Below are 24930 nucleotides of genomic sequence, written 5' to 3' on the forward strand. Positions count from 1 at the left end.
TGTACTCTCAGAAATTAAACCCAAGTCTCCCACATGAAAGGCGAGAAATGTTGGGGTACAGATTTTGCTAAATCTTACAGGAGGGAAGCGTACCCCTGTCACACCAGCTGAACTTACAAAGACCGACTTACTGCAGAGAAAGTTTCTGCTTCACTTCAGTGCTCACCACACACATCCAAACAGTCTGCTCCCAGAAGCAAAGGGAGTGGATTTGCCCATTGAATATTATCTGCAAACCCATTTCATTTGCTTTTCTTAAACTGCAGTAAATTGATTTCTGTCACGAAATGACTGTGATTATGCCACATCAGTATTTTAAACAGTGCATTAAAAGAAGAATGAAATCCATCAATTGCTGTATTTCCAATGAGGAAAAGGACAAGCAAAAACCAAAGAGACTTGGTTATATTTAGCCTTCAGTTTAACTTAGTGTTTTTGACCAAACATAAAGCCAGGTAATGGCTTACATGTTTGCTTCAGATAACTTCCTCCTTTTGACAGTGTGGTTAAAATTCCATCACAAAGCAGAAGATTGAGAAGCATCTATGATTGCTATGGGTAGGAGATTTGACAAGCTATGGTCACGGTCTAACAAACCTGAACAATGAGTAGAGATTGTGAACATCAAGTCATGCAATTGGATTAGAAAACAAAAGTGGTGGCCGACTAGACTCAGCACTTTCTTTCTGCATAGAGAATAAAGCCAGGGCCTTGGGAGGCCAGTGGGTAAGCAACAAATTAGAAAAAAGGTAGGAGATAATTGTATTATTGGAGACACCCATTGAGGAATTTACACATAGAGTACTGCTAATCCACTCTGCTAAATGTTTTCTGGCATACCTGTAAGTGTCGTATTAGGGTGGAAATTGCAGCAGGTGAGGAACGAAGGGGCTAGAGTCCTACCTCTTCCTTGCTGTGTAACTTTAGGCAAGTGTCTTTGTCCCTTGGCAGCTCTGTGTCCTCATTTGTAAAACAAATTAATTCCACTGAGATGTTCCAGAGACCCCCTTTAAGTCTAAACAATCTAAAAAGTATGCCATCTCAAAATATTGCAAATATCTTCTTTTTTTTTTTTTTTACTATTTAGCATTAGAAACAACAAAAATATCAAAGACTGCTCACAGGTGTCAGTATAATCAAGTGTCCAAATTGGCACGTTCATTACAGAGCAAAGAAAATGCATGTGGTCTGTTCTCCGGAAATCATATCATCCCGAGGAAGAGAAATGTGTCAAAAGGCACCAGACTGTGTGATGAAATAGGAAATATTGTTCCAGTTGCAGGTGACCTTTCCTAGTTAGATCATTCACTTGCTGGTTTTGCTGTCAAGTAACTTACTACTGCCCTTTAAAGGTCATTACCATGGGTGTGCCCCCAGGCGCTTCCTAATATATGTCTCTGATTCACTTATTTCTCATAAAATATATTCTATAAACATTGCCTCACCTTTACTTGGAGTCTGGTGGGAAACATATTTACTGTTATATTATAAGCATATTGCATTTAAAGATATTGATGGGAGGAGAAGGAAGGAAGGACACTTTATTCATTGCAAAACCTTTGTCACCTACACTGTATTAGCTTCTGACAGCTGCTGTAACAAACCGGGTGACTTTAAACAACAGGTATTTATTGCCTCACAGTTTAAAGGTTAGAAAAAAGTCCAAATTTGGGGTGTCATAGGGACCATGCTCCCTCCAAAAGCTCTCAGGGAAGATCCTTTCTCTTCTCTCCCAGCTTCTGGTGGTCCAAGCATTCCTTGGCTTCAGGCAGTTTAACTCCAACCTCCGCCTCCCTCCTCACATCTCCCATGTGCTTCTCTCTATTTTTGTCTGAATTTCCCTTCTTTTTATAAAGGCACTAGCTTTAAAAAAAAAAAAAAAATTAGCATAGTGTGCTTATGAAAATACTTTGCAGTGAGAGGGTGCAGTTGGCAAACAAATGTAGAAGGGGTGCGTTATTTGTGTAAAAATACAGTATGTGCCGGGTATTAGAGGTAACGGTGTTGAACAAAGCAAATAGAACTCCTTGGCTTCGTGGAGCTGATATCCTATCCAGAGGAAACAGACAATAAACAAAGAAATAATTGCTATCTGTAGTCATGGAGTCCTTGGGTGGCGCAAACACTTGAATGCTCAACTACTAACCGACAGATTTGGCAGTTCGAACCCACCTTGAGGCACCTTAGAAGAAAGTCCTGGTGATCTGTTTGAGAAAGGTCACAGCTTGAAAACTCTGTGGAGCACAGTTCTAATCTGCAACACATCCGGTCACCATGAGTTGGAATCAACTCAGTGGCAGCTGGTTACTAGTACAGTCTGTCATACGATGATATTGCTATTGAGAAATATAATAGTGCGGACAGGGTGTGCTAAGTGGGGTGGGGAGCTGTGATTTTAAACATTCTTCCTTTTGATAAACCACCCGTGACAGGCCTCAACTTGAACTGGAGATATTTGATCTGATAAGAGCTCAGGGGTTGTATCTTTGTTCCAAAGGATGTTTTGTAAAGGTATGGCTGGTACTGGAAATTGGGGCTCCATGAACGAAAATGTTACCGAAATGGGGGACCACCTGCTCCTCTGTGGTCAAAGGCTTTGGTTAAGGCAGTCCAATGCCTTGGGTGAACACCAGCATCATCTCCTAGGCCTGGGGAGCAGAAGCTTTCCCTGTATCATGAGGGGTCCTTGGCAGAGGCTTTAAGGACCTGGACCCCTCACAGGGACTCGGCAGACATAGAAAGGTCTTGGATTGTTTTCAGACGGGGATATGCTGGTTGGTGTAAAAAACGAGACTCCTTGAGGTCAGGGAAATCAAAGGCTTCAACAGGGACCTTGAGGCTACAGGTGCTGAAGAAAAATCTTTATTCTCTCTACTATAAAGGCACGTACAGTATTTGTTTGCCAGAGTAGTGCAGTGGCTGAAGCGACGGACTGCTAACTGAAAGGTCAGTGGTTTGAAACCACCAGAGGCTCCGCGGGAGAAAGATGTGGCAGTCTGCTTCTGTAGAGATTTACATTCTTGGAAACCCCATAGGATCACTATGAGTCAGAATTGACTCGACAGCAGTGGGTTTGGTTTGTTTTGGGCTTAGTAGAGTTGTATATTTAGCAATACGTAGGCTTCCTTGTCAGACTTTTCTAGTTCATGGTGACAATCTCAGAAGGGCCAAGTCATAGTGGGTTCTAGCTTCCTGACAAAATAGGCCTGGACTAAGTGATTCAAGGCACTCATTAAAGTGAGGGGTGTCTGAGTGTACTGGTTCCCTAAGGCTAATTTCCTAGGGTAAATTACCACAATTTGGTACCTTAACACAACAGAAATTTATTCTCTCACCATTCAAGAGGTCAGAAGTTTAGTATCAAGATGTTGGCAGGGTTGGTTCCTTCTGGAGACTGAGGGAGAATGTGCTCCATGCCTCTATCCTAGCTTCTGGTGGCTCCAGCTATGCTTGGTGTCCCTTGGCTTGGGGATGCATCACTCCAGTCTCTACCTGTCTTGACATGGTTTTCTTCCTGTGTCTGTGTCTCTCAAATCTTCCTCTGCTTTTTCTCATAAGGATGCCAGTCACTGAATTGAGAGCTAAAAAGCCAGGATAATTTCATCTCAAGATCCTTAACTACATCTGCAAAGACCCTGCTTCCAAATAAGGTCACGTTCACAGTTTCCAGAGGTTAGAGCTTGGACTGTCTTTCAGGGGCCACAATTCAACCCCCTACACTGAGGTCAGTGTCTAACCAGGCTGTCACTAATTATGTTAAATAGGAGTATAGGACAAAGGCAGTCTTTTCTCATTGTTATTCTCCACCACATGAGAGAATAACCCAAGGCCCACGTCTTTGCAAATAGTCATGTTTTAGAAGGTAAGCCATATACCCCTACATGCTGAGCAATTGGGTCTAAATGGGTTTATTCTCTTATAAAATAAACATAGCATATATGCAATTATCCCTTTAGTGGGTGTGGTACCGTGTGACTACCCAAGTTACCAGCCAGCCCTCATGGGCTACTGTTTTAAACATGACTAACAGGCAACTTTATCTCTGACAGTGAGGCTATTACCAGTAATGTGAAGCAGAAGTAGAGAAGGAGAAACATAAGCCAGCATATTTCATAGTTAGGTTGTACTTTACAAAATCTAATTCATACTTAACATCTAATGAATTGGCCTCTTGGTAGTATGTCTATTGAAGCAGAATTTTAAGATATTTTTATCCTCATGAATAAGTTTTTATAAGAAAAAATTAATGCATGTAAAGCCATTCTCCTTTATGTGAAACTGTTTTAAAGGGGAAGGGATATTGGATTAGAAACCAAAAGATAAGGTTCTAGAATGGGCTGCACTACCAACTGGGGAGCCTTGGGGAGCCATCCCTGGATCTTGTGCAGCTGATCACTCTTTGTAAATCAGAACTTCCCAGATGTCTTCTACCTAGCTCTATGTCAGTCATGTCCTAGGTAACTTTGCCCCAGAGTCTGATCACATTAGCAATTCCTGGGGTCACACTGAGAACTTCCCACAGAGTGATGAGTTACCAGAGGTAGGGAGAGATAGCCAATAAGAAATTTATAAAATTTAAGTTTGAAAAACCTTTGGTGGCCTTTTCCAGTTTTCCTTTGCTCTACTGCTGTGCAAACCTACTTGGTGTTGCAGTTGCCTTGTGAATCATCCACCAAACCAAAACCTGCTGCCATTGAGTCGATGCCGACTCATAGTGAGCCTATAGGACAAAGTAGAACTGCACCATAGGGTTTCCAAGGAGCACCTGGTAGATTTGGATTGTCAACCTTTTTGGTTAACAGCCATAACTCTAAACCAGTACTCCACCAGGGTTTCCTGTGAACCAGCATTCTTTGTCAAATCGGGCACCAGGAGCATTAGTCCTACCAAAGCTGGGAGAGACTACAAGTAAAACATAGTCATGGTTGTCAGTAGTGTCTTTCTACAGGAGATGAGAAACCTTTCCCTAGTGGTACCCCAGGTGGAGTTTGAAAGTCCCTTGGGTCATTTTACTCTTCTCAGCACACAATCTTCCCTACTCTGACCATGAGCAAGGGAGCAAAAGTTAAAATGAGATGAATGGGAGAATATTCTAGAAGAATCATTGTAAGCAAAGAGAGAAAAATCTCCAATTTCCAGGACGGAAAAGCAACCCATTGCTCTCTGATTCATGTCTTCATCTTTCATTCAGTACTACTAACTCCATGCCAAAATAAGTTTGAAAGAGATTTTTCATGTAAGTAAATATATTCCTGGCACCTTAGGAAAGTATTTCACCTTTCTTAGTTTTACTTTCAGTCTTGGTGTTCAAGTGTGCAGGGCAGATAATGGGAGCATTGACAGAGACTGTGCGTGTGTGTGTGTATCTGTGTGTATGAAGGAGGGGAGAGGAGCGATATGCAGAATTAACATATATTGGATCCTACTTGCCCTGGGTCATGAATAAAGACTGGAAGATAGAAGTACTAGCTAGATGAACCTGGGGACTCAATAGCCGACCCTCAACAGCAAACAGAGATAATACCACCAACTACCTTTGTCTCTGCCATTTACCTGGTCAAAGAATAAATAATCAAGAATTACTGCAGGCAGTTATATTTAAAGCCTTCAGATAAACTTTCAGGTTCCTTTTATTTTGAAATTCAATGAGCCACATTACAGGAGAGGAATTGTGACGCAATGGTTAAGCACTCAGCAGCTAATGGAAAAGTCAGCAGTTTGAATCTACCAGCCACTCCAAGGGAGAAAGATGTGGGAGTGTACTTCCACAAAGATTACAGCCTTGGAAAGCCTAAGGAGCAGTTCTACTCTGTCCTGTGGGTTGCTGTGAGTTGGAATCAACTCTCGGGCAGTGGGTATAGTTCAGGGATTGTCCAGACCTACAGAAATTCAGATCTTTTGGCAAGGCAAGTTTGTTCTTAATGGCTGTCAAGTCAGCTGAGACTCATGGCAACCTTATGAACAACAGAACAAAAGCATTGCCTGGTCCTGCACCAATCTTCTTGATCATTGGTGTGTTTGAATCCACTGTCGCAGCCATTGGGTCAGTCCATCTCATTGAGGGTTTCCCTTGCCTTCATTGGCCCTCCACTTTACCAAATATGATATCCTTCTCCAGTGATTGGTCCTTCCTCATAACACATCCAAAGTAAGTTGAAGTCTTGGACAACATTCTGGGATCATAGGGTTTTCATTGGTTAATTTTTGAAAGTAGATTGCCTGGTCTTTCTTCCTAGTGTGTCTTAGTCTGGAAACTCCACTGAACCTTTTTCCCCATGGGTGATGCTGCTGGTATTTGAAATACCAATGACAGCTTCCAGCATCATAATGACATGCAAGCCACCACAGGATGACAGACTGATAGTAGAAGGCAAGTTTACCTGATCTGTAACAGTGCCAATCTAACCAGTCCTTAAAATAGGGCTATCTGCAGATTTCCTGGTCCGTGATCACTGGGGTAGGCTGACTAGTAAGTGAACCAAACAAGGATTTTCAGGCACTATCCCCAGGTAAAGTTGTCCTGGGATGAGGATGTCTAAGAATCAGCTTCATCACTACCTGGAATGGTTTTAAGTTAATCTCTTCCTTAGACTTGGGAGCAGGATATTTTGATTATTACCTTGCAATAAAGAGACAGGACTCAATAAGAGAAAGAATTACACCTCAGTGGAGTAGTTCAGAGGAACCCTGGTGGTGCAGCAGTTAAGCACTTGGCTGCTAACCAAAAGGTCAGCAGTTTGAACCCACCAGCCACTCCACAAGAGAAAGATGTGGCAGTTTGCTTCTGTAAAGATTTACAGCATTGGAAACCCTATGGAGCAGTTCTACTCTGTCTTACAGGGTCTTTGTGAGTTGAAATTGACTCAACAACTATGGATTTGATTTGGTTGGTGTCTCAGTTATCTAGTGCTGCTGTAACAGAAATATCACAAGTGAATGGTTTTAACAAAAAGAAATCTATTGTCTCACAGCCTAGGAGTCTAGAAGTCTGAATTTAGGGCTCCAGCTCCCAGGGGAGGCTTTCTGTCTCTGTCAGCTCTGGGGGAAGGTCCTTGTCATCAGTTTTCCCCTGGTCTGGGAGCTCCTCAGCACAGTGACCCCAGGTCCCAAGTATGGGCTCCACTCCTGGTGCTTCTTTCTTGGCAGCATGAGTTCCCTCTCCTTTCTGCTCACCACTCTCTTTTATATCTCAAAAAAAAATGACTCAAGATAGAACCAAATCCTGTAGATTGAGTCCTGCCTGCATCATTAACATAACTGCCCCTAATCCTGCCTCATGAACATCTTTAAAAAAAACCCATTGCCATTTAGTCTATTCCAACTCATAGTGACTCTATAGGACAGAGTAGAACTGCCCCATAGAGTTTCCAAGAAGTGCCTGGTGAATTTGAACTGCCAACCTTCTGGTTAGCAGTATTAGCTCTTAACCACTAAGCCACCTGGGGCTTCCCGTAGAGGTTAGAATTTACAACACATAGGATAATCACATCAGATCACAAAATGGTGGACAACCACAGGATACTGGGAATCATGGCCTAGCCAAGTTGACTCACATTTTGGGGGGACACAATTAACCCATAACAGTTGGTTTGGAGTGGTTCAAACTGGGGTCAACATGGCCTTGGTAATTCCCACAGGCAAATGTCAGGTGATATTATTAACACCCAGAGAGCTAAACTATCCTGACTGGAAGGCTATATGAGTCAAATGATTATAGGAAAATTTGAATTCATATCATGGATTTGAAAATGTTTGATGTTATCAGTTATATTTTTCTTTTGAGTTGAAAATTTCCTAAAACTTCTCTCATGGTATTTAAATAGATCTTGGTTTTGAAACCAAAACTTAAAATGTGTATATATTTATCCAAACATATACAATCCTCCTAGGGACTGGTATTTCAAGCTCTCTTTAACAGTTGGGAATTTTTCAACGTAAAAGTTTATGGATGGTTAAGCTGAGTCACTTATGAATAATAGTAGAGCTTCAAAGGAAGTAAAAATTCTTTGTAATTCAAGAGGTGATTGAGTCTTCAATGAACCTGTGCTTTGTGTTCAACTTCTTTTGGGAAATATTGGCTTAAAGTATGCGTTTAGTCTACATTAAGGAGTATGTGATGGAGAGGAGTAAATCAGTTATGCCCCTCACCAGCCTCTGCTGTGCAGGACTTCAGTTTCTCGGTTCTCCAGCTAGTTGTTTCGAAGACTATAGAAGGTGAACATTTCTCTGATTAATACCTTCAAGTCTAAATAAAAGGATTTTATTACTGACACCAGTATGAAAAGTTTATTAATCAAAGGGGAAAGATAATACTTTTCATTTATTCAACTGGTGGCACTTGTATTTATTAAGCACCTCCTTTCTGCCTACTATTCTGTCAGAGAGTAGACATTCAATGGAATATAAGATACAGATTCTACCCTCAGAGAGTGTATGGACTAGTAGGAGAGATCAGTTAATAAACAGACACTTGCAATACAGTGTGATCGTCTAACAATTTATCTTCCCTTCCCTGAGAACAACCTTTCTCCCCACTGGGTGAGCCATGGCCACTGAAATTCAAGACTAGCCGTAGTGATTATTCCTGGCATTGTATTCTAACTGATCAATCAGAATCTCTTTCCTATATTCTAGGATGTGGGTTGAGAACTGCTAGTGAATCCCAGTGGGTTGCTTGAATTGGGCAAACATAAATATTCAGGAGCTGGAGCCAGGGAAGGAGAGGTGGTTGACCTAGCATGAAGACACGGTGGTCAGAGAAATCTGGCCTTCAGAAAGAGAAGAGCTGTACGTAGGGGAACAGCAAGAGACTGTGAGGCTACAAAGATAGGGAGACCAAGAACTTAGTAGCCTGATGTCCTCATGGCTTTCCAGCCATCACATTGGTCCCCACCTTTCTTCAGATGCAGTTATTCAATATTTCCTTGGGTTCCAGGAAATACCCCACAACATATTTTCAAGAAATTTTGGGGAACCTTGCTTCATTTAAAACAGGCTTCTTTTAGTTATTACCAAAAGTAACTGGATGAAGACATATACCTATAGGGGTCAGAATATGATGTTATGGGATCACCTAGGAAGGAACTAAGGAGCCCTGGTGGTGCAGCGGTTAAGCACTTGGCTGCTAACTGAAAGGCTGGTGGTTTGAACCCACCCAGATGCTCTGTGGGAGAAAAGACCTGATGTTCTGCTCCCGTAAAGATTATAGCCTAGAAAGGCCTATGGGGCAGTTCTACTCTGTTCCATGGGGTCAGTATGAGTGGAAGATTGACTTGACACCTAACAACAACAGCAACAGGAAGGAACTGAGTCTTGGGGAAACCAGAAGGATCTCCAAATTTAGTTCCATGGGAGCTAAGTTCTAAAAGCTGATTAGAAATCTGGTAAGAGTATGAAGAAATGAGGCTTGAGAGGTAAATGGGACCACATCAGGGAGGGCCCTGTAAGTCTCGCACCTCGAACAACTTAGAATTTAAACAGAAATGGCTTCTCTAAGACAGCTTATTCTGTTTGGCCTGGGCAGAAGCAGTGTTACCCTAAGTCATATTGAAGTCCACGGCATAAGGAAAAATCAGTAATACTCACCATGTCCTTATTTATAATTTGATCTTTTGTTCATCATGGATTTTTAAAATTAATTTTGATGTTTTAAAAAAATATGACATTCGAACATCTTGATTACTGAATGTTTTGGTGCCCCCCGCTTAAATTTTGCAGTTGAGATAGGTGTCTCCCTTGCCTCGCCCTATCCCTGGCCCTTGGCAGAAAAGAATTAGCATTGGAAACATGCCATGGGTGGGTTTGGATTTGCCACATGCAGTAGAGCATCTCATTGAGAACAATCTGTAACAACTGCTTAAAGGTTTTTAAAATTATATTCTTGGACATGGTCAATGTCTTAGTTTTTTGCAAACAAAATCTGAAATGGAAGTTGAGTCTAGAAACTGTTTTATGGGTGTGCTCTTGGGAGGAAAGCAAGATTGGGCAGAGGGAGAAGCTGACCCCTCCTGTGGGGATTTCTGAAGAGCTGAGCAGGCCCTGCAGAATGAGACAAGGGGGCCAGGACCTACCTGTGTTTGGTGTGCATTGTCTGATGCATAACCTACCGTCAGGGAATTTAGGTCTCCAGTGTATGCCATCTGGTGACTCAGTCATATGTATACGAATGCCTACACAGAGTGACTCTGCTACTTGACTACTTGGTATGTGCATTTAATGAAGTGCACGGATTCCTACAGGCATGTGGTTAAAGGGGCTTTGGCAGATTTCCCTTCTGGAAGGCTGGGCACTCTTGTAGTGGCAACTCTGCTGGCATTGGAATTCCAGGGGTGCCTGCATTTATAGCAATGTGCAGTGGTTTAATATCACTGAGACCTTTGTCACTTTGTTTTGCTTTATAGCCCAAGCATTTTAATAACTCATACTAAGATAGTCTAGTTATTTAGTTGTGTTGTATCTCTTCTCTTCATATCAAATGATCAATTATGAGCACACACACACACAAAAAAGAGGAACACCAGAGTGTGAAAGTATCAAAACAACATGGAGGCTTTATCCTTTTGGTAGTTGTTCTTTGGTTGTTTTACTTTGTGTTACAAAACAACTCAATGAGCTGAACATGTTATTTAAAAATAAGTAAGAACCTACAAGAAAATATTTTTTTCAAAAATGCAGTGCCCAAAACAAGATACTTTTGGAATCCAATTTTAAAATATTTCAAACCAAAATTTAGTGTGTGTAGTTTTTTTAAATGGGCACATTTACCATGAGATGGTATTGAATTCTATTTGAGGCAGTGCAGAGAGGGGAAGGGAATGAGAACCAGGAAGAAATTCAGTCCAGCTCTGGCACTCACAAGTTCAATGATTTAAGGAGAATGACTATTTATTTCCTGGCCTCGTCTTTGTACTAACAATCAGATTTCTTGGATAGATGTAGTATAAAAGCAAATAGAAATGAGACACAATAGAATGTCCTATTTAACTTCAGGCAACAATCTGTTTGACCAAATGCTTTTCATAACTTCTCTGTAACCTTTTCACCATCAGCAAAAGTGGAGGGGAGAGGGAGAGGGACTGGGAGCCTGGCAAAGCTCTCCAAAGTGTGAGCGACTGAAAAGGTCCGTGTGGTGGCTGTGGAAACGCGATGTCTTCTACAACTCGCAGTTATCGATCTGTTGTTGGCTAAGAGCTCCCCGTGGAAAAGCTGTGAGCTACAGCTGTAGACTCGTAACCATGGCATGCAGGGGGCTTGCCAAGAGAAATGCCAATTAGACTGAAGAATGGAGAGTCAGTGAATTTATCTTTCTTTCTTTCTGATTACAATTAGCTGGAGATAAAATCCTCTTGTCTCATGAAAGAGAGAGAGGCATTGCCATCGTAAATGATATAACTTTAAAAATATATATATGATGCTTGTATTACTCCTGGTGTTTCTTTCTATTGCTGCCTCTTGCTTGAGATGACAAATCCCAGAACAGATACCTATAATGCTCTGCAGACAATTCGGGAGATGAGAGACCCTGTATCTGCTATACCATCATTTTGTTAGTAACTTTTCAGATCTCACACTTGAATGACAAATAGTCTTCCTTAATGTTTTTGTTTTTTCTGCTCCTTAACTCCTATCTCTCTCCTGCTCATTACCAGGGAAGTACTAAGTATGTCTTGCTGATCCACACCCTGACCTGGCATGGCTCATTTTGTTACCCCATACAGCCAGACTTTGACCTCAATCACCTTATAAGTTCCCCTAACCACCGACCCTGTCTTCCTTAATCGCGCTCCATATTTGACACTGAAAGCAACTCCTCCTCCTTGAAAACCCTCTCCCTGGGCTCTCAGACTCAGCCTGTGTGAAGGGGTGTGGGGAAGAAGAAAACCCCTGCACGTTTAATCCTGCCTTGTCTGATTCTGGGCAGACCCAGACTAACACAAATTCTCATCAGAAAGGACCATTGGCTATCCTAGCAATGATTCTTAGAGAAACCCTTTTTCCTTTCCACAATCATCTTCTTAACCAACATATATTCAACTCCCCATCGCTGCGTACCAGTTCTGTCCAAACTCCTGAATGGGCCACTTGAGGCCCCCTGAGATTTAATTCCAATCTCTCTTTCTGGCAGAATGACCCACAACTCCCACTCACACCTTCTAGTCAAGTCTGACTCTGCTCCACTTGCAGATTGTTCTCTGAACTTTACCACCTCTTAGTCCCTTCCCCCAGTATTTCATACTTGAGATTCCCCTATCATCCCCTTGGCTCTGCTTATTAAAACCCAGTCCACCTACCAGGTACTCCCAATGCTGCCTTCCTCAAGATACCCTAGCCAGAACTGAGCTTTGCTCAGAATTCCTGCAGTATTATTGTTTTATCACATGCTACCAGTCGCCATGAGGCAGAATCCACTGGAGGGCAACTGGTTGGCTGCGCCTTATATTTTATTATTTGCATGTGTCTTATTTCCAAATAGAGGAGCCCTGGTGGCGCAGTAGTTAAAGCGCTCAACAACGAACCGAAAGGTCAGCAGTTCCAACTCACCAGCGGCTCTGTGGGAGAAAGATGTAAAAGATGACAGCCTTGGAAACCCTATGGGGCAGTTCCACTCTGTCGTATGAGGTTGCTATGAGTTGGAATTGACTCTACAGCACTTTTTTTTTTTTTAGTCTCCAAATTGTAAATGTCTTGAAGACCAGAACTATATCTTATTCAGATTTTTAACTCTAAACATAAGTTTATCCTTGTGTAAATACATGTCAGCTGCTTATTCTAAATTTGTTTAAAAGGATTAAATATGAGCAAGTAACATAAAAAAATATTATTGATGAAGGATGGTTAATTTATTAGAACTGATGGCAGAAATGTGATAGAAAGTCATTCAGAAAAATGCAAACATCTGAAAGGATGGTAGATAAAAGTCACAATAATGGAGAGGGTGTGACATAAGGTAGATGCCTTGGGCCTGAAGAGAAGAGATGACTGAGCAGGAGTGGAAGAACGCAGAGCAACAGAAATAAAAGTTCCACCTCTCCTCCTGGTTCTGTGAGTGAGAAGAAGTAGGAGGAAGCTTTCAGCTCCAGAGGGTTGAAGGGAACTGTCAGGGGAAAGCTTGCTGTGGAGTCGACTCCAACTCATGGCGACCCCTGTGTGTCAGAGAAGAACTGTGCTCCTTAGGGTTTTCAATGGCTGATTTTTTGAAACTAGATCACCAGGCCTTTCTTCTGAAGCGCCTCTGTGTAGTTTTAAACCTTCAACCTTCTGGGTAATAGCCAAGCATGTTAACCATTTGTACCACCTGAGGGCTCCAGGGGAAAGCTAAGCATCAGTTAAGACAATAGAAGCTGTTCAGAAAAGATTATGGATGTAGAGGACACAAAGGCATTTGTTCAAACCAAAATGAAGTGTTTCAGCTACCGAGGTTCAAGGACAAACTTGTGTATTTTATAGTAGTGACAGTGTTTTTTTCATTTATTTTTATCTACGACTTTATTTTCCTCTGTGTTGTTCAAGATCAGTAAGAGAAAATATGAAGGTACTCTGCCTTTTCCTGACATGCCAATCTATCATGTCCTCCAAATAAATGTGACTCCATATGTAATTCTAGAGTACCTACCTTGTGTTGGGCTCAATGGGTAGTAAAAGATGAGTGTACGCAGTCCCGGCTGTCGTGCTATCTAGGACATGATGAGATGCAGCCTGGTCTCTGCCATGGCTAGCCTGTGTGTGGTAGGGAGGTCAGTGCACGAAAGATCAGCCTGGCATTCAAGGACCATTGAAACATGCCCCTGAGCTGCTTTTTCTGCTTTTTTTCTCCCACTAGTTTCTCATGAGAGACTCCTGAATTAAAATTAGCTACTCATTGGGCCCTATATAGGTTATTTTGCCTGGGATCATATTATCTCTAACTCAGGAATGACTTCATAGACCTCTCTCCAGAATCTTCCCTCATCCTCAGATCTGCTCTACCTTTTCTCCATGAAGCCTTTCTGGCCACCCTCACCTGAGTTAGAACACTGTGCAACGTTTTATTTGTACCTCTTTTGTGACCACTCTTCCCCTCCACCATCTTGATGTGAGTAATCATATCATTTTCTCCTAGACTACGAGCTCCTTGGTGCCATCAGTGTTGTTTTTGTAAATATCTGACTTCCAACCAAAGCCTATGATAGACAGTAGATGTTCAATAAATGTTTCCTAAGTAAATAAGACAGTGGAATGACTAGGGATATTTGCAAGGAGCAGTCAAGGTAGCTTTTGCCTATAAACCAGTTCTTCGCGTTTTTGTTTCCTATCCACTTCCAGCCAGATTCCACATTCTATCTTTAAAGATTCCTTCTTGCCCTTCATAAGACATTAGAATTCAGATGAAAGACTATTCTGCATTTTAAAAATAAGAATGCATACTGCAGCAGAAAGTAATTATTTATGTACAGGAGACTATAGCTTCAATGAATTTTAAATACAGCTTAATTCCTGGTGCCTGGTATCTGTGCTGCTTCCTTCTGTGTTTTGTGGTATGTAGTCGAGGTGACAGAGCCAAGGTTTTTCCATGTACTATGTAGTTACTGAAGTTAGAAGGTTCATGGAAACAGTAAATATCTGCATTTTTAATAACTTGACAATTAAAAAGCCTTTGGAGGAAAAAAAATAACCTAAAATCATAAATCCCCACATTTCATGACTACTAATCAGAGATTTGGGGTCCACTAAGTAATGCATCGGGCAAATCTGCTGCAAAAGATCTCTTTAAAGTGTTAAAAAGCAAAGATGTTACTTTAAGAACTTTAAGAACTAAGGTGTGCCTCACTCAAGCCAGGGTGTTTTCAGTTACCTCATGTGAAAGCTGGACAATGAATAAGGAAGACCAAAGAAGAATTGATGATTTTTGAATTATGATGTTGGAGAAAAATATTGAATATACCATGGGCAGCCAGAAGAATGAATAAATCTGTCTTGAAAAAGTACAGCCAGAATGCTCCTTAGAAGCAAGGATGACGAAACTTCCTCTCACATACTTTGGACATGTTATCAGGAAGGACCAATCCCTGGAGGACATCATGCTTGGTAAAGTAGAGGGTCAGTGAAAAAGAGGAAGACCCTCAACAAGATAGACTGACACAGTGGCTGCAACAATGGGCTCAAGCATAATGATGATTGTGAGGACGACGCAGGACTGGGCGGTGTTTTGGTGTTGTACATAGGGTGGCTATTAGTCAGAACCGACTTTATGGCACCTAACAACGACAACAACAACAACAAGCTATTGTTGTTGCTCCTTCCAAGAGAACACTGTACGCTTCACAAACCACCTGGCCGAATCTGTTTGCAAGCTGAGGTGGTTAAGTTCTAGTTTAGGGGAGCATGCTCTCCTTCCATTAAAAAAAAAGGCAGTTGCTATTACGTCGATTCTGACTTAGGGCAATGCCATGCGTATCAGAGTAGAACTGTGCTCCATAAGGTTTTCAATAGCTGGTTTTTCAGAAGTAGATCAACAGACCTCTCTTCTGAGGCACCTCTGGGTGGACACCAACATCCAACCTTTTGGTTAGCAGTTGAGCATTTTAACTGTTTACACCACCCAAGGACACCTCTCTCTCCATTGTTATTGTTGTGTGCTGTAGAGTGGATTCCAACTCATAGTGACCCTAGAAGACAGAGTAGAACTGCCCCATAGGGTCTCCAAGGCTGTAATCTTTACAGAATTGACTGCCACGTCTTTCTCCCGTGGAGCGGCTAATGGGTTCGAACCGTTGATTTCTAGGTTAGCAGCCTAGCACTTTAACAACTGGGCCACCAGAGCTCCCACCACTGCCCTGATGTAAATTCCTTGCAACGCACTACTGATACTTGATTCTCTGACAATCTTTTGCTCTGCTTAGAAGCAACAGACAACAAAAAAAAAGTGTTTTCATTCCTTTCAGACTCCTGTTAACTATTTCCCTTTTGCCTGCCTGTGATTATACGTTGCAGTGATTTAAGACGAAATTAGCCCACAGGAGCTTTAACAACATGGCACTGTCATGCCGAAGCCTTCTTCACTTCTCATGCAACTGACTTCACACCAAAAATAAATTAAAACTTTGTTTTTTTCTAAAAACTTACTGTTGTTCATTGAGGAAATACTGGCAATACAGGGGCTAGGCTAATTTAAGAGCTAATTGTTTTTAAATGATAGCATTTTAATCTCTACTTTACTTTCTTCTTTTCCTAGGTAAGTGGTGTTTTTTCTGTCCGTTGCTTCAGGGATTGTTGATTTGCCTGGTAAGTGTTCATTTTGTTGTTGTGAGTGGTATTACTTCAAAGCTGTGTGTTGATTGGCCAAGGAGAACCGAAGGACAAACCAGAAAGCTCACGCTAGCTTTGGAAATGGTTTACATTGAGAATGCTGGTATGTGTTAAATAGACTTAAATAAATTCTTTTTGTGTGGATTTTCTATTTACTTATCTAACTTCTTTCTACCTTTCTTGGAATGTTTTTCAATGCCCTTCATTCTGATGTGGATAAAACCCTAAAACTCCACAGAAAAGTGTTTTGGTTAAGTTTCTGCTATATAGCTGATGTTACTGCAGTCTTTTGGCGATATTAGTACTGAGAATCTGGGTTAATCTGGTTTCCTTCTTCCTACTAGCACCTATAGTAGTAGGTGGCCCAATGGTACTGAGCACAATATGGTGATTAGCTCCTATTTTACAATAGCATTTTTTTTGTTAAGTTAGTGAAACTCATATGTTCCCCCCTTTTCCAGATAAGCTTACAAAGACACATTGTTTTATGGCTTTCCTTCTGTAGATTAGTGATGAGAGTTATTGTTTTTTTAGATATGGCTGCTGGTGTCAAGGCTTTTTCTTTAAAAGAGTGGCAGAGGAGCAGTACAGAGGGAAAACAAATAGCTATGGAAAAAATATATATAGACATAGTTTTGATTAGTAAATCAAACTTCATTGTAGAATACACACAATATTTGATGGATTTTTAAATTTTTTTCATGAAGTTGACTTTTCTACTTTTTTGAGTTGACACAGAAAATCCTAGACCATATTGTCCTTTCCAGGGGATATAGGACATTATGTCTCCTTTTGTCAACATACAGTTGATTATCTTAAGTAGTTGGTTCTGGTTATTGGTTCTCTTAGAATTAGTTGTTCTTTAAAGTGGTGGATTTGGCTCAGCCATATCCTGGTATGCACTCCTCCATATTCCCCACCTAGTAAATTTGGACCTTACATTCATTAATCTGAGAAATACATAGTTTGTTGCTTGAAGAGCCTCTTATTTCAACATTTAGATTTATCAGAAGAAAAAAAACATTTTTTTGCTTGGTAATTTGACCTTAAAAATATGTCCTACTTGTGTTTATATGTGTTTAATAGAAGATGTTTGACAAAGAGTACCCAGAGGTCAACTAAATTGCTCTTGAAATGTTTAAAAGGCTGTAGATGTTGCTTTAAATAACCAGTATGGGATTTGGACCTCCTGCTGCTTTCAATCCCACGACAGAATTTTTCTATTAAAGATTCCAGATTAAAAAGATCAGAAAGCGGGAGACAGAAAGATGGAAAGGTGAAGAAGGTTAGATTTCAGACTTGCATAGGCTTTTCTGCAGACTTTGAAGCCTATCAGAGACCCACAGACAAGGGGTTATTTGAACAGCCTGCTTAACAACGGGCTGAATGGTGAGCCACATTTTAAATTGGCAAAGTTACCTGTGCTGGGAGTTTTTTATTCTTGGTCTTTTAACCTTATTGGATGCCATTAATGAAATATGGTGGTGTAGGTTTGAACAGGCCAGGGGCTACTTATTTACACCATTCCCCTGATGAGAAAAGAACAAAGATGAATAAACGTTTTCTGTTTAACTCAATCCCATTAACTCAGGCAGCAGTAATGTAAAAACATTGTGGTTCCAAACCAATCCCATTTTGATATGAGATCTGTTTTGGTTATTTTTAAATTCTTTTCATCTTATTCAGGTAAGCCGCCCAGAAAGGTTAGATTTGGAGAGGCAGCTGGGTTTTATTTTCACCATAAAGAGAACTTGAAAATACCTTATTTGATACAGTCTATCTTTAACTTAAATTTCATGATTTATGGCATGTTACTTCTAGTATGAACATTTCCACTTTGAAATCAGATAAACTAGAGTTTCTACCAGTGAACTCATCTGAAAAATCCTTATTTTTTCTTTAAAAAAATGCCAATATATCTATCCGTAACATCATGACCATACTTAATTCCCATTGCAGATAAATGGAATTATATGATTATGTGAGTGCTGATGGTACGTTCTTTTCTATATGGGTTATGAAAATTCTTATGTGGTACTATTAGCTCAGTCATACTATACTATCTCAACATTATATTTTTGATTATACTATGTACATTTTGTATTATGCCACCAGTGTTCTCATATGTACATTTTGGAGCCCTGGTGGTTCAGTGGTTATGAGCTCGGCCACTAACCAAAAGGTCAGCAGTTCGAATCCACCAGCTGCTCCTTGGAAACCTTATGGGGCAGTTCTACTCTGTCCTATAGAGTCACTGTGAGTCGGAATTGACTCCATGGCAACAGGTTTTCGATGTACATTTTATTACATAGCATTTATTACATAATCCAAATATATTGTAGAATTGAACTTTCCTTCAGTGACTTGTATTAGTACTGTGCTGATAATGAGAAATATAGAATATCCTTGTGGTCATGAAGCTTACAGTATTGTAGAGGGAATAAAACATGTCAGCTGAAAAAATAAAAGATAACAATGCAAGACAGCATATGAAGATGGTACAGAAAATCAATGTCTTAGGAGAATGGTGGACAGTCAAAAGTTACACGCAGCTGTGTGAAGAAAATGTAGTTTATTTCTTTATGACTATTCTGATTTTCTTGAACACTCAGCATACTAGGTAGGGGGAAATTCGAACTTGACAATTAACCCATCTCAGTCTGTTCTAATTTAAACAGTCTTCTTCTGTTGTGAACTTAAGCAGACCAAATTCAATGCCCTGGAGGTCCTGGTTCAGATAGTCTCTGCTCTGCCTACCCCATCCCCCTCCCAGATGGTAGAGTGCACAAGGGAGCTTGGGAATTGCCTCTTGGTATTGTGCTACTTCAAATATGTGTACTGCTTGAGGTCACTGAGTTGTGTAAAGGTTTGCATGTAGTGTACAGACTTCTGCTATGAGCTGTGATCTTAACTCTCCTGGCTTGGCATGTCCTCCTGAGGTCTAGCTAACTAGCATTTGGCCCCCAGTTGATGTGATCCATCCTGCAGAAACAATTTATCACAACTAGCACCATCAGCTGCCTTCTCCTCCTTCCTGATGGGCACAGAAGAACTCTGGGATATCATCTTTGCCCCACGAGAGCAGTTCAGTCAGCTCAGTCCTGTTAACTAAGATTCGTCACAGCATCCAACCATTTGGACCTCCCCGGTTGTTTCAGGCACCCTCAGCAACAGTCCCTTCTCAAAAATTCCAATAGGAAGCAGGAAAAAGGCTTCTTTACCTTCAGCATTACTCACAACCAATCTAACGTACCTGCCTGCTGAGATTTAGAAATAGAGAGGGGAGGTCAGGACAGCTTTGTCTTTTTCCCATACTTCTGCCTTTTTTTTCTTCCCATCAGCCTTATGGACTGGTTTTCTACTTTCTTTATATCATATCCTGAGTTCTCTCTACTTGTGGAAATAATAAATTCTAAGACCTAGTAACCAGATTTGGCTGTCAATCTGGTAAACAAAACCAAATAGAATTTAGAAAATTCTCTTCTCTCTTAATCCTGACTTTCATGACTGTTGGGTCTATCAAAAATTACATTTTGGTCATCAAAAGTGAAATAACCACCATTTCTCTCCTCCTTCCCTCCCTTCCCTGCTTCCTTTCTTTAATTCCTGCCAAAACAGCACTAATGGCGCCCTCTACACACCAGGCAGGTCAATGCCTTGGAGTCACTAGTAAACCACTTACATCCACAGAAATGAAAAAGAGGACTGCTCATGAAAATATTTTAACATATTATGCCCCCTTTAAGAAAAGAGGAAGTTGTGAAAAAACTTAGCTTGATTAAAGAGGGAAGGTTTAGAAAGCATTGCAATTGATCTGGGCCTAGGAAGACATGGCCTTGAATACATGAAGAGGAAGGAGACAGTCATAGGTGGAAGTGGCCTTGGTCATTTTATGTAGGTGCAGAGAGGTTGTCTGATTGTTCGATAAGCAGTGAAGAGACTGGACAATTTTTATTACATATGATGGATTACGTTGGGGAAATAGAGAAGGACTGGGAATAGAATGAAGGAGAATTTGGATGATTGGCTAAGGAGTTTAATCATAAAGAACAATATCCCCAAAACGATGTTGGCAAAGAAGTTGTCTAATAAGATGTTCTTTCAAAGTACAGAACAAATCTGTGTGGGTTCACCACATACCTTATGCCCCTCCTTGGGGATTCACAATGCATATTAGCGTTTTAATAGTTCAGAGACTTCCTGCCATATAGGAACATATGTGACACCGTTTCACCAAGGTGGTCCATATTCATGGAACACCTATTAACTACCCAGAAAACTCTCCTTGAGAACCGCTGCTAAAATAATGGTGAAACTGGAGAAGAGTTTTAGATGGGAGCTAATAAGGAGTGTAGAGCTTTAGGAACTTCATTCCATTTTTACAGAGGATTTGTATATGGATCCCTGGTGGCGCAGTAGTTAAGAGCTTGGCTGCTAACCAAAATGTCTGCAGTTTGAATCCACCAGTCTCTCGCCGGAAATCCTATGGGGCAGTTCTACTCTGTCCTATAGGGTCACTATGAGTCGGAATCAACTTGGTGGCAATGTGTTTGGTTTGGTTTCTTACGTATAAGTTTGAATGTAACTAATCGGTCCCAAAAGACAAGAGCTAAATCAGCTTGAGGACTTAGAATTTCTCAAATTTGCTATCTTCCTGTTTAAGAAGTATACAATGTCACGTATTTACAGTCAGTTGGCTAGGTAGTACAAAGCATTATGAATCTCCAAGGAAGGTGTCATGGATTGAGTAGTGTTCCCCCAAAAATATGTGTATCAATTTGGCTAGGCCATGATTCCTAGTATTATGTGATTGTCCAGCATTTTGTCATCTGATGTCATTTTCCTATGTGCTATAAATCCTGTCTCTATGATGTTAACAAGGTGGGATTATCAGCAGTTATGTTAATGAGGCAGAACTCAATCTACTAGATTAGATTGTGTTTTAAACCAGTCTCTTTTGAGATATAAAAGAGAGAAGTGAACAGAGAGATAGGGGACCTCATTGCCACCAAACGAGAAGAGCCAGGAGCATGTCTTTTGTACCTGAGGTCCCTGCACTGAAAAGCTCCTAGACCAGAAGAAGATTGATGACAAGGAGCTTTCCCCAGAACCAACAGAGAAAGACTTCTCCTGGAGCTGGCACCGTGAATTTGGACTTCTAGCCTCCTAGACTGTGAGAGAATAAATCTGTTTGTTAAGGCCATCCACTTGCAGTAATCTGTTACAGCAGCACTATATAACCAAGACAGGGGGCATATGGTATATAGTGAACCCACAGATTCCTTCTATATTCTCAAAACATTTTATTAGATGACTGCTTTGTACAACATCACTTTGGGAATGTGGTTCCACCTAAAATAATCTGCTTTTGTTTGCAGTATCAAGATAATTAGAGAAGAAATTTCTAATCCTCCCCCAAAATAATTGTCTGTGATTACTGTATGTCATTTGCTGGGTAGAGCTGATACATTAATGGTAATGGACACCAATTATATTTGACGCTTTGATCATGGCATTAAGATATTCCAAAATATTCTTTCATAGCAATATTGTTTAAACTAAGCCTTTTTGATGGTCTGTTAAAGGACTTATATGAAATAAAACTAGGAGAGGCCCACATTTCATTTTCTAATGAATTATCTCCTTTTTAAATTGTAAATGCTACCACGTTTTATGTTAATCATGATATAATGCCTCAGAGGAATTTTTAATTATACTTTTTACAGCTTGACCAATTTTATGTTTTAATTTTTAATTTCTTTCTCCCGTCTTCATGTAGTACTCTTCTTTTTAACATGCATTTATCTTCACTGAATACCCTAGAATATTCATAGCCTCCTACAGTCTGTGTCAATAGTACTAAGGGTCAAGGTCTTCACATTTATCTAATTCAAAGGCATCTTATTTGTCGATATCAGTTTGTCCCCTTTTTAAAAATGTACATTTAAAAAACAATTACATATTTTTTAATCTTTGTAAAACGTGGGAGTCTACTGTAAATCTTGTTTTATCAAAGATTGTTCATTCAACTACACATTCTCTAGTTTTTGTTGTTGGTTTTATTTCTGTCTTCCTTTGGCCATTTTAGCCATCTGACTATCAGAAGCTTTGTCAGGAAAAATAAATGAATTTGAAACTTAGGGATACAAGTTTTGCAGAGAAAGACTAAAAGGATCATGAAATGTCAGGGCTGTAAAGGACCTTAGAGAACAACCAGCCTGGCATTCTACTTACAGATAAAGAAGGTGAGAACCAAATATCAGGAAGGTGAAATGGCTTGTCCAAGGTCAGCCCTGTCTTTTGGTTCCCAGTCCAGTTCTTTTCCCATTGCACCAAGCTGAGTTTTAAAGAAGTTTGAAACTATGGATTTAGATGAGATTTGGGGATTATCCATGGTAATCTACAATCCCCAAATCAATTTGGTACATTATGTTAAAATCAACCAAAATGTATAACATAGGTATAGTTCTTTTTATGCCCAACATCATAATCTTCAGTTGGCTAACACCGTGATAGGTAAACACAATCATTACTATTTGAAATGTAAATATTTATGCATATCTTGTCAAAAATTCCCCAAATATAGGTTATATATTATTTTTGACACAATATGCATAAATACCATTGCCGTTGAGTTGATTCTGATCCATAGCAACCCTATAGGTCAGAGTAGAACTGCCCCATAGAGTTTCCAAGGAGCACCTGGTGGATTCGAACTGCCGACTTTTTGGTTAGCAGCCGTAGCACTTAACCACTACGCCACCAGGGTTTCCTATAATATATTGCTTGGTTTATTTGAACAAATAAATAAATATTTCTTTGATCACTCAGTTTTAAGTGCCATATATTTTATTAGTCAATGTGCCAATGGCCTATAATCATCATGAAATTCAGGCTTCATATTACAGTGAATTATTTTCATTTGCTTAGAAGAAGTTAAAATTATCTTTTTTTTTTTTTTTAAAATCACAGGAAAAGCCTTAAATAAAAGTTCAATTGTATGTTTATAGGTAAGACATTGTGGACATTTCACAGATAAAACTCCTTAGCACCAGCTTGTTGACAGGGTTCAGTTGCCAAAGAGACATCTCAGAATGACTCATATGTTTAAAGTGTGGATGTGGTGAAATTTTCTTTCTTATATTTTCACTGACATGTTTTTATGTGATACTGAAGGCACTGCATTATGACCTTAATGTTTTAAGTTTGGATCGTGTTGAATTGTATTTAATAAGTGAAATAGTCTGCAGTCTTGAGATTAACTTTAGAAAGAGAGATCTAAAAATGATCAAAGCCCATTTAGGATATCAAAGTGAAAAACAGGAGCTTAATGATAAGGCATTTGATACCATCTTTTTTTTTCATTTCAGATACATTCACAGTTTGAGAGGTTAGCTATGAATTTTTCTATTTACAAAAAAGAATATTATGAAACCCTAGAATTATTTAATAGAACTCTTGGTGGTAAATTCTATAACTTCATACAACACTGAATCAACTGCTGGGGCCTGAAAACAATGGCAGAAGGAATGGTTTAATTCCATAATGACTTACTGTGGTAATGACATCTAATTCCCCTTGTTTGAAAGTAACAAAGAGTAAGTTAGAGGAGACTTTTTCTTGTTAAATTATAGGTCTTAATTTTGATTGCAATTCACCTGAGAGCACTTAGCTGAAGTAGGTACCTGTATTAATTTATACCATTCATACCCCTACTGTAATAGATTAAAAGTCTACATTTTTTTTAGTAAAAACAGCTAAGTCATCTCTAAACATTTAATCACTTGCTGATAATATTTAGAGTTAATTGTGGTTTTTATTCTGTTACCTCGATGCACTCTAAAGCCTAATGCTTTTGTTTAATATAAAAATTTAGGGTTCAGAATCACCATAGAGATTGTTTCTTGTGGGAAAATGTGTTACTTTGCAGATTTTAAATTGCTCAAGGGTACAAAGAAATATTAAAAAATAATTTCATAGATCATCACAAAGCCCAATGTTTTATATTGTTTTTTGCAACACTTAAAATTAATTTGAGCAGCTAAGTCTATTAACATCAAAGAGTAAATCTATTTAAGTGAAAAATTATTTTCATATGTAAGGTTTTTTTTATGAAACAATTTTATGAAAAAATATTAATGGAATTTTTTTTCTTACATATTGAGTCATTTACCTTATTTGATATGTTTTCTTGAAAAGCAAATATATTTTCCTCATTATGCCCCTCCTAGGAGATACTAAAAAGTCATGTATAATATTTTTGTTTTATAACCACTAAAGTAGTATTTGTACAGTCATCTGCAAATTTCATCGTGGATGCCTCTGCACCAGTGAAAAGGTTCTAGACATAGGTACTCTTCGATTAAACTGACAGTCAAAGCAATATTTCACTTCTGCAGTTAAGTGTATGTAATTTTGCAGCCATGTGCATCAACTCCTTCATTCCCATAATTCTTTTTTTCCCTACCTAACTACATTTTGGGTGGACAGGGAGACTGTCTTTACCCATTCCTTAGTCCTCTTTTCTTCTTCTTCTTTTTTAATTGTGGTAAAATAAAAACAACATAAAACTTGCTTTTTTTTAACCATCGTCAAGTGCACACCCCATTGGCTTTAATGACACAATGTTGTACAATCATCGCTACC

At 39.7% G+C, this 24930-nt stretch overlaps 1 protein-coding gene across 1 annotated transcript in view; it reads left to right on the forward strand.

Annotated features, from left to right (window-relative positions):
• SAMD5 (sterile alpha motif domain containing 5) overlaps positions 1 to 24077 on the forward strand; it is a 485760-nt gene extending 461683 nt beyond the window's left edge. The window contains exon 2 of the mRNA XM_049905974.1: positions 16211 to 24077. Coding sequence (XP_049761931.1) covers positions 16211 to 16252 — 42 coding nt within the window. The 3' untranslated portion in view covers positions 16253 to 24077. The remainder of the gene's footprint in view (positions 1 to 16210) is intronic.
• The last annotated feature ends 853 nt before the right edge of the window (positions 24078 to 24930 follow it).

This window comes from Elephas maximus, chromosome 1 (genome assembly GCF_024166365.1).
Source record: "Elephas maximus indicus isolate mEleMax1 chromosome 1, mEleMax1 primary haplotype, whole genome shotgun sequence".
Lineage (NCBI taxonomy): Eukaryota > Metazoa > Chordata > Mammalia > Proboscidea > Elephantidae > Elephas > Elephas maximus.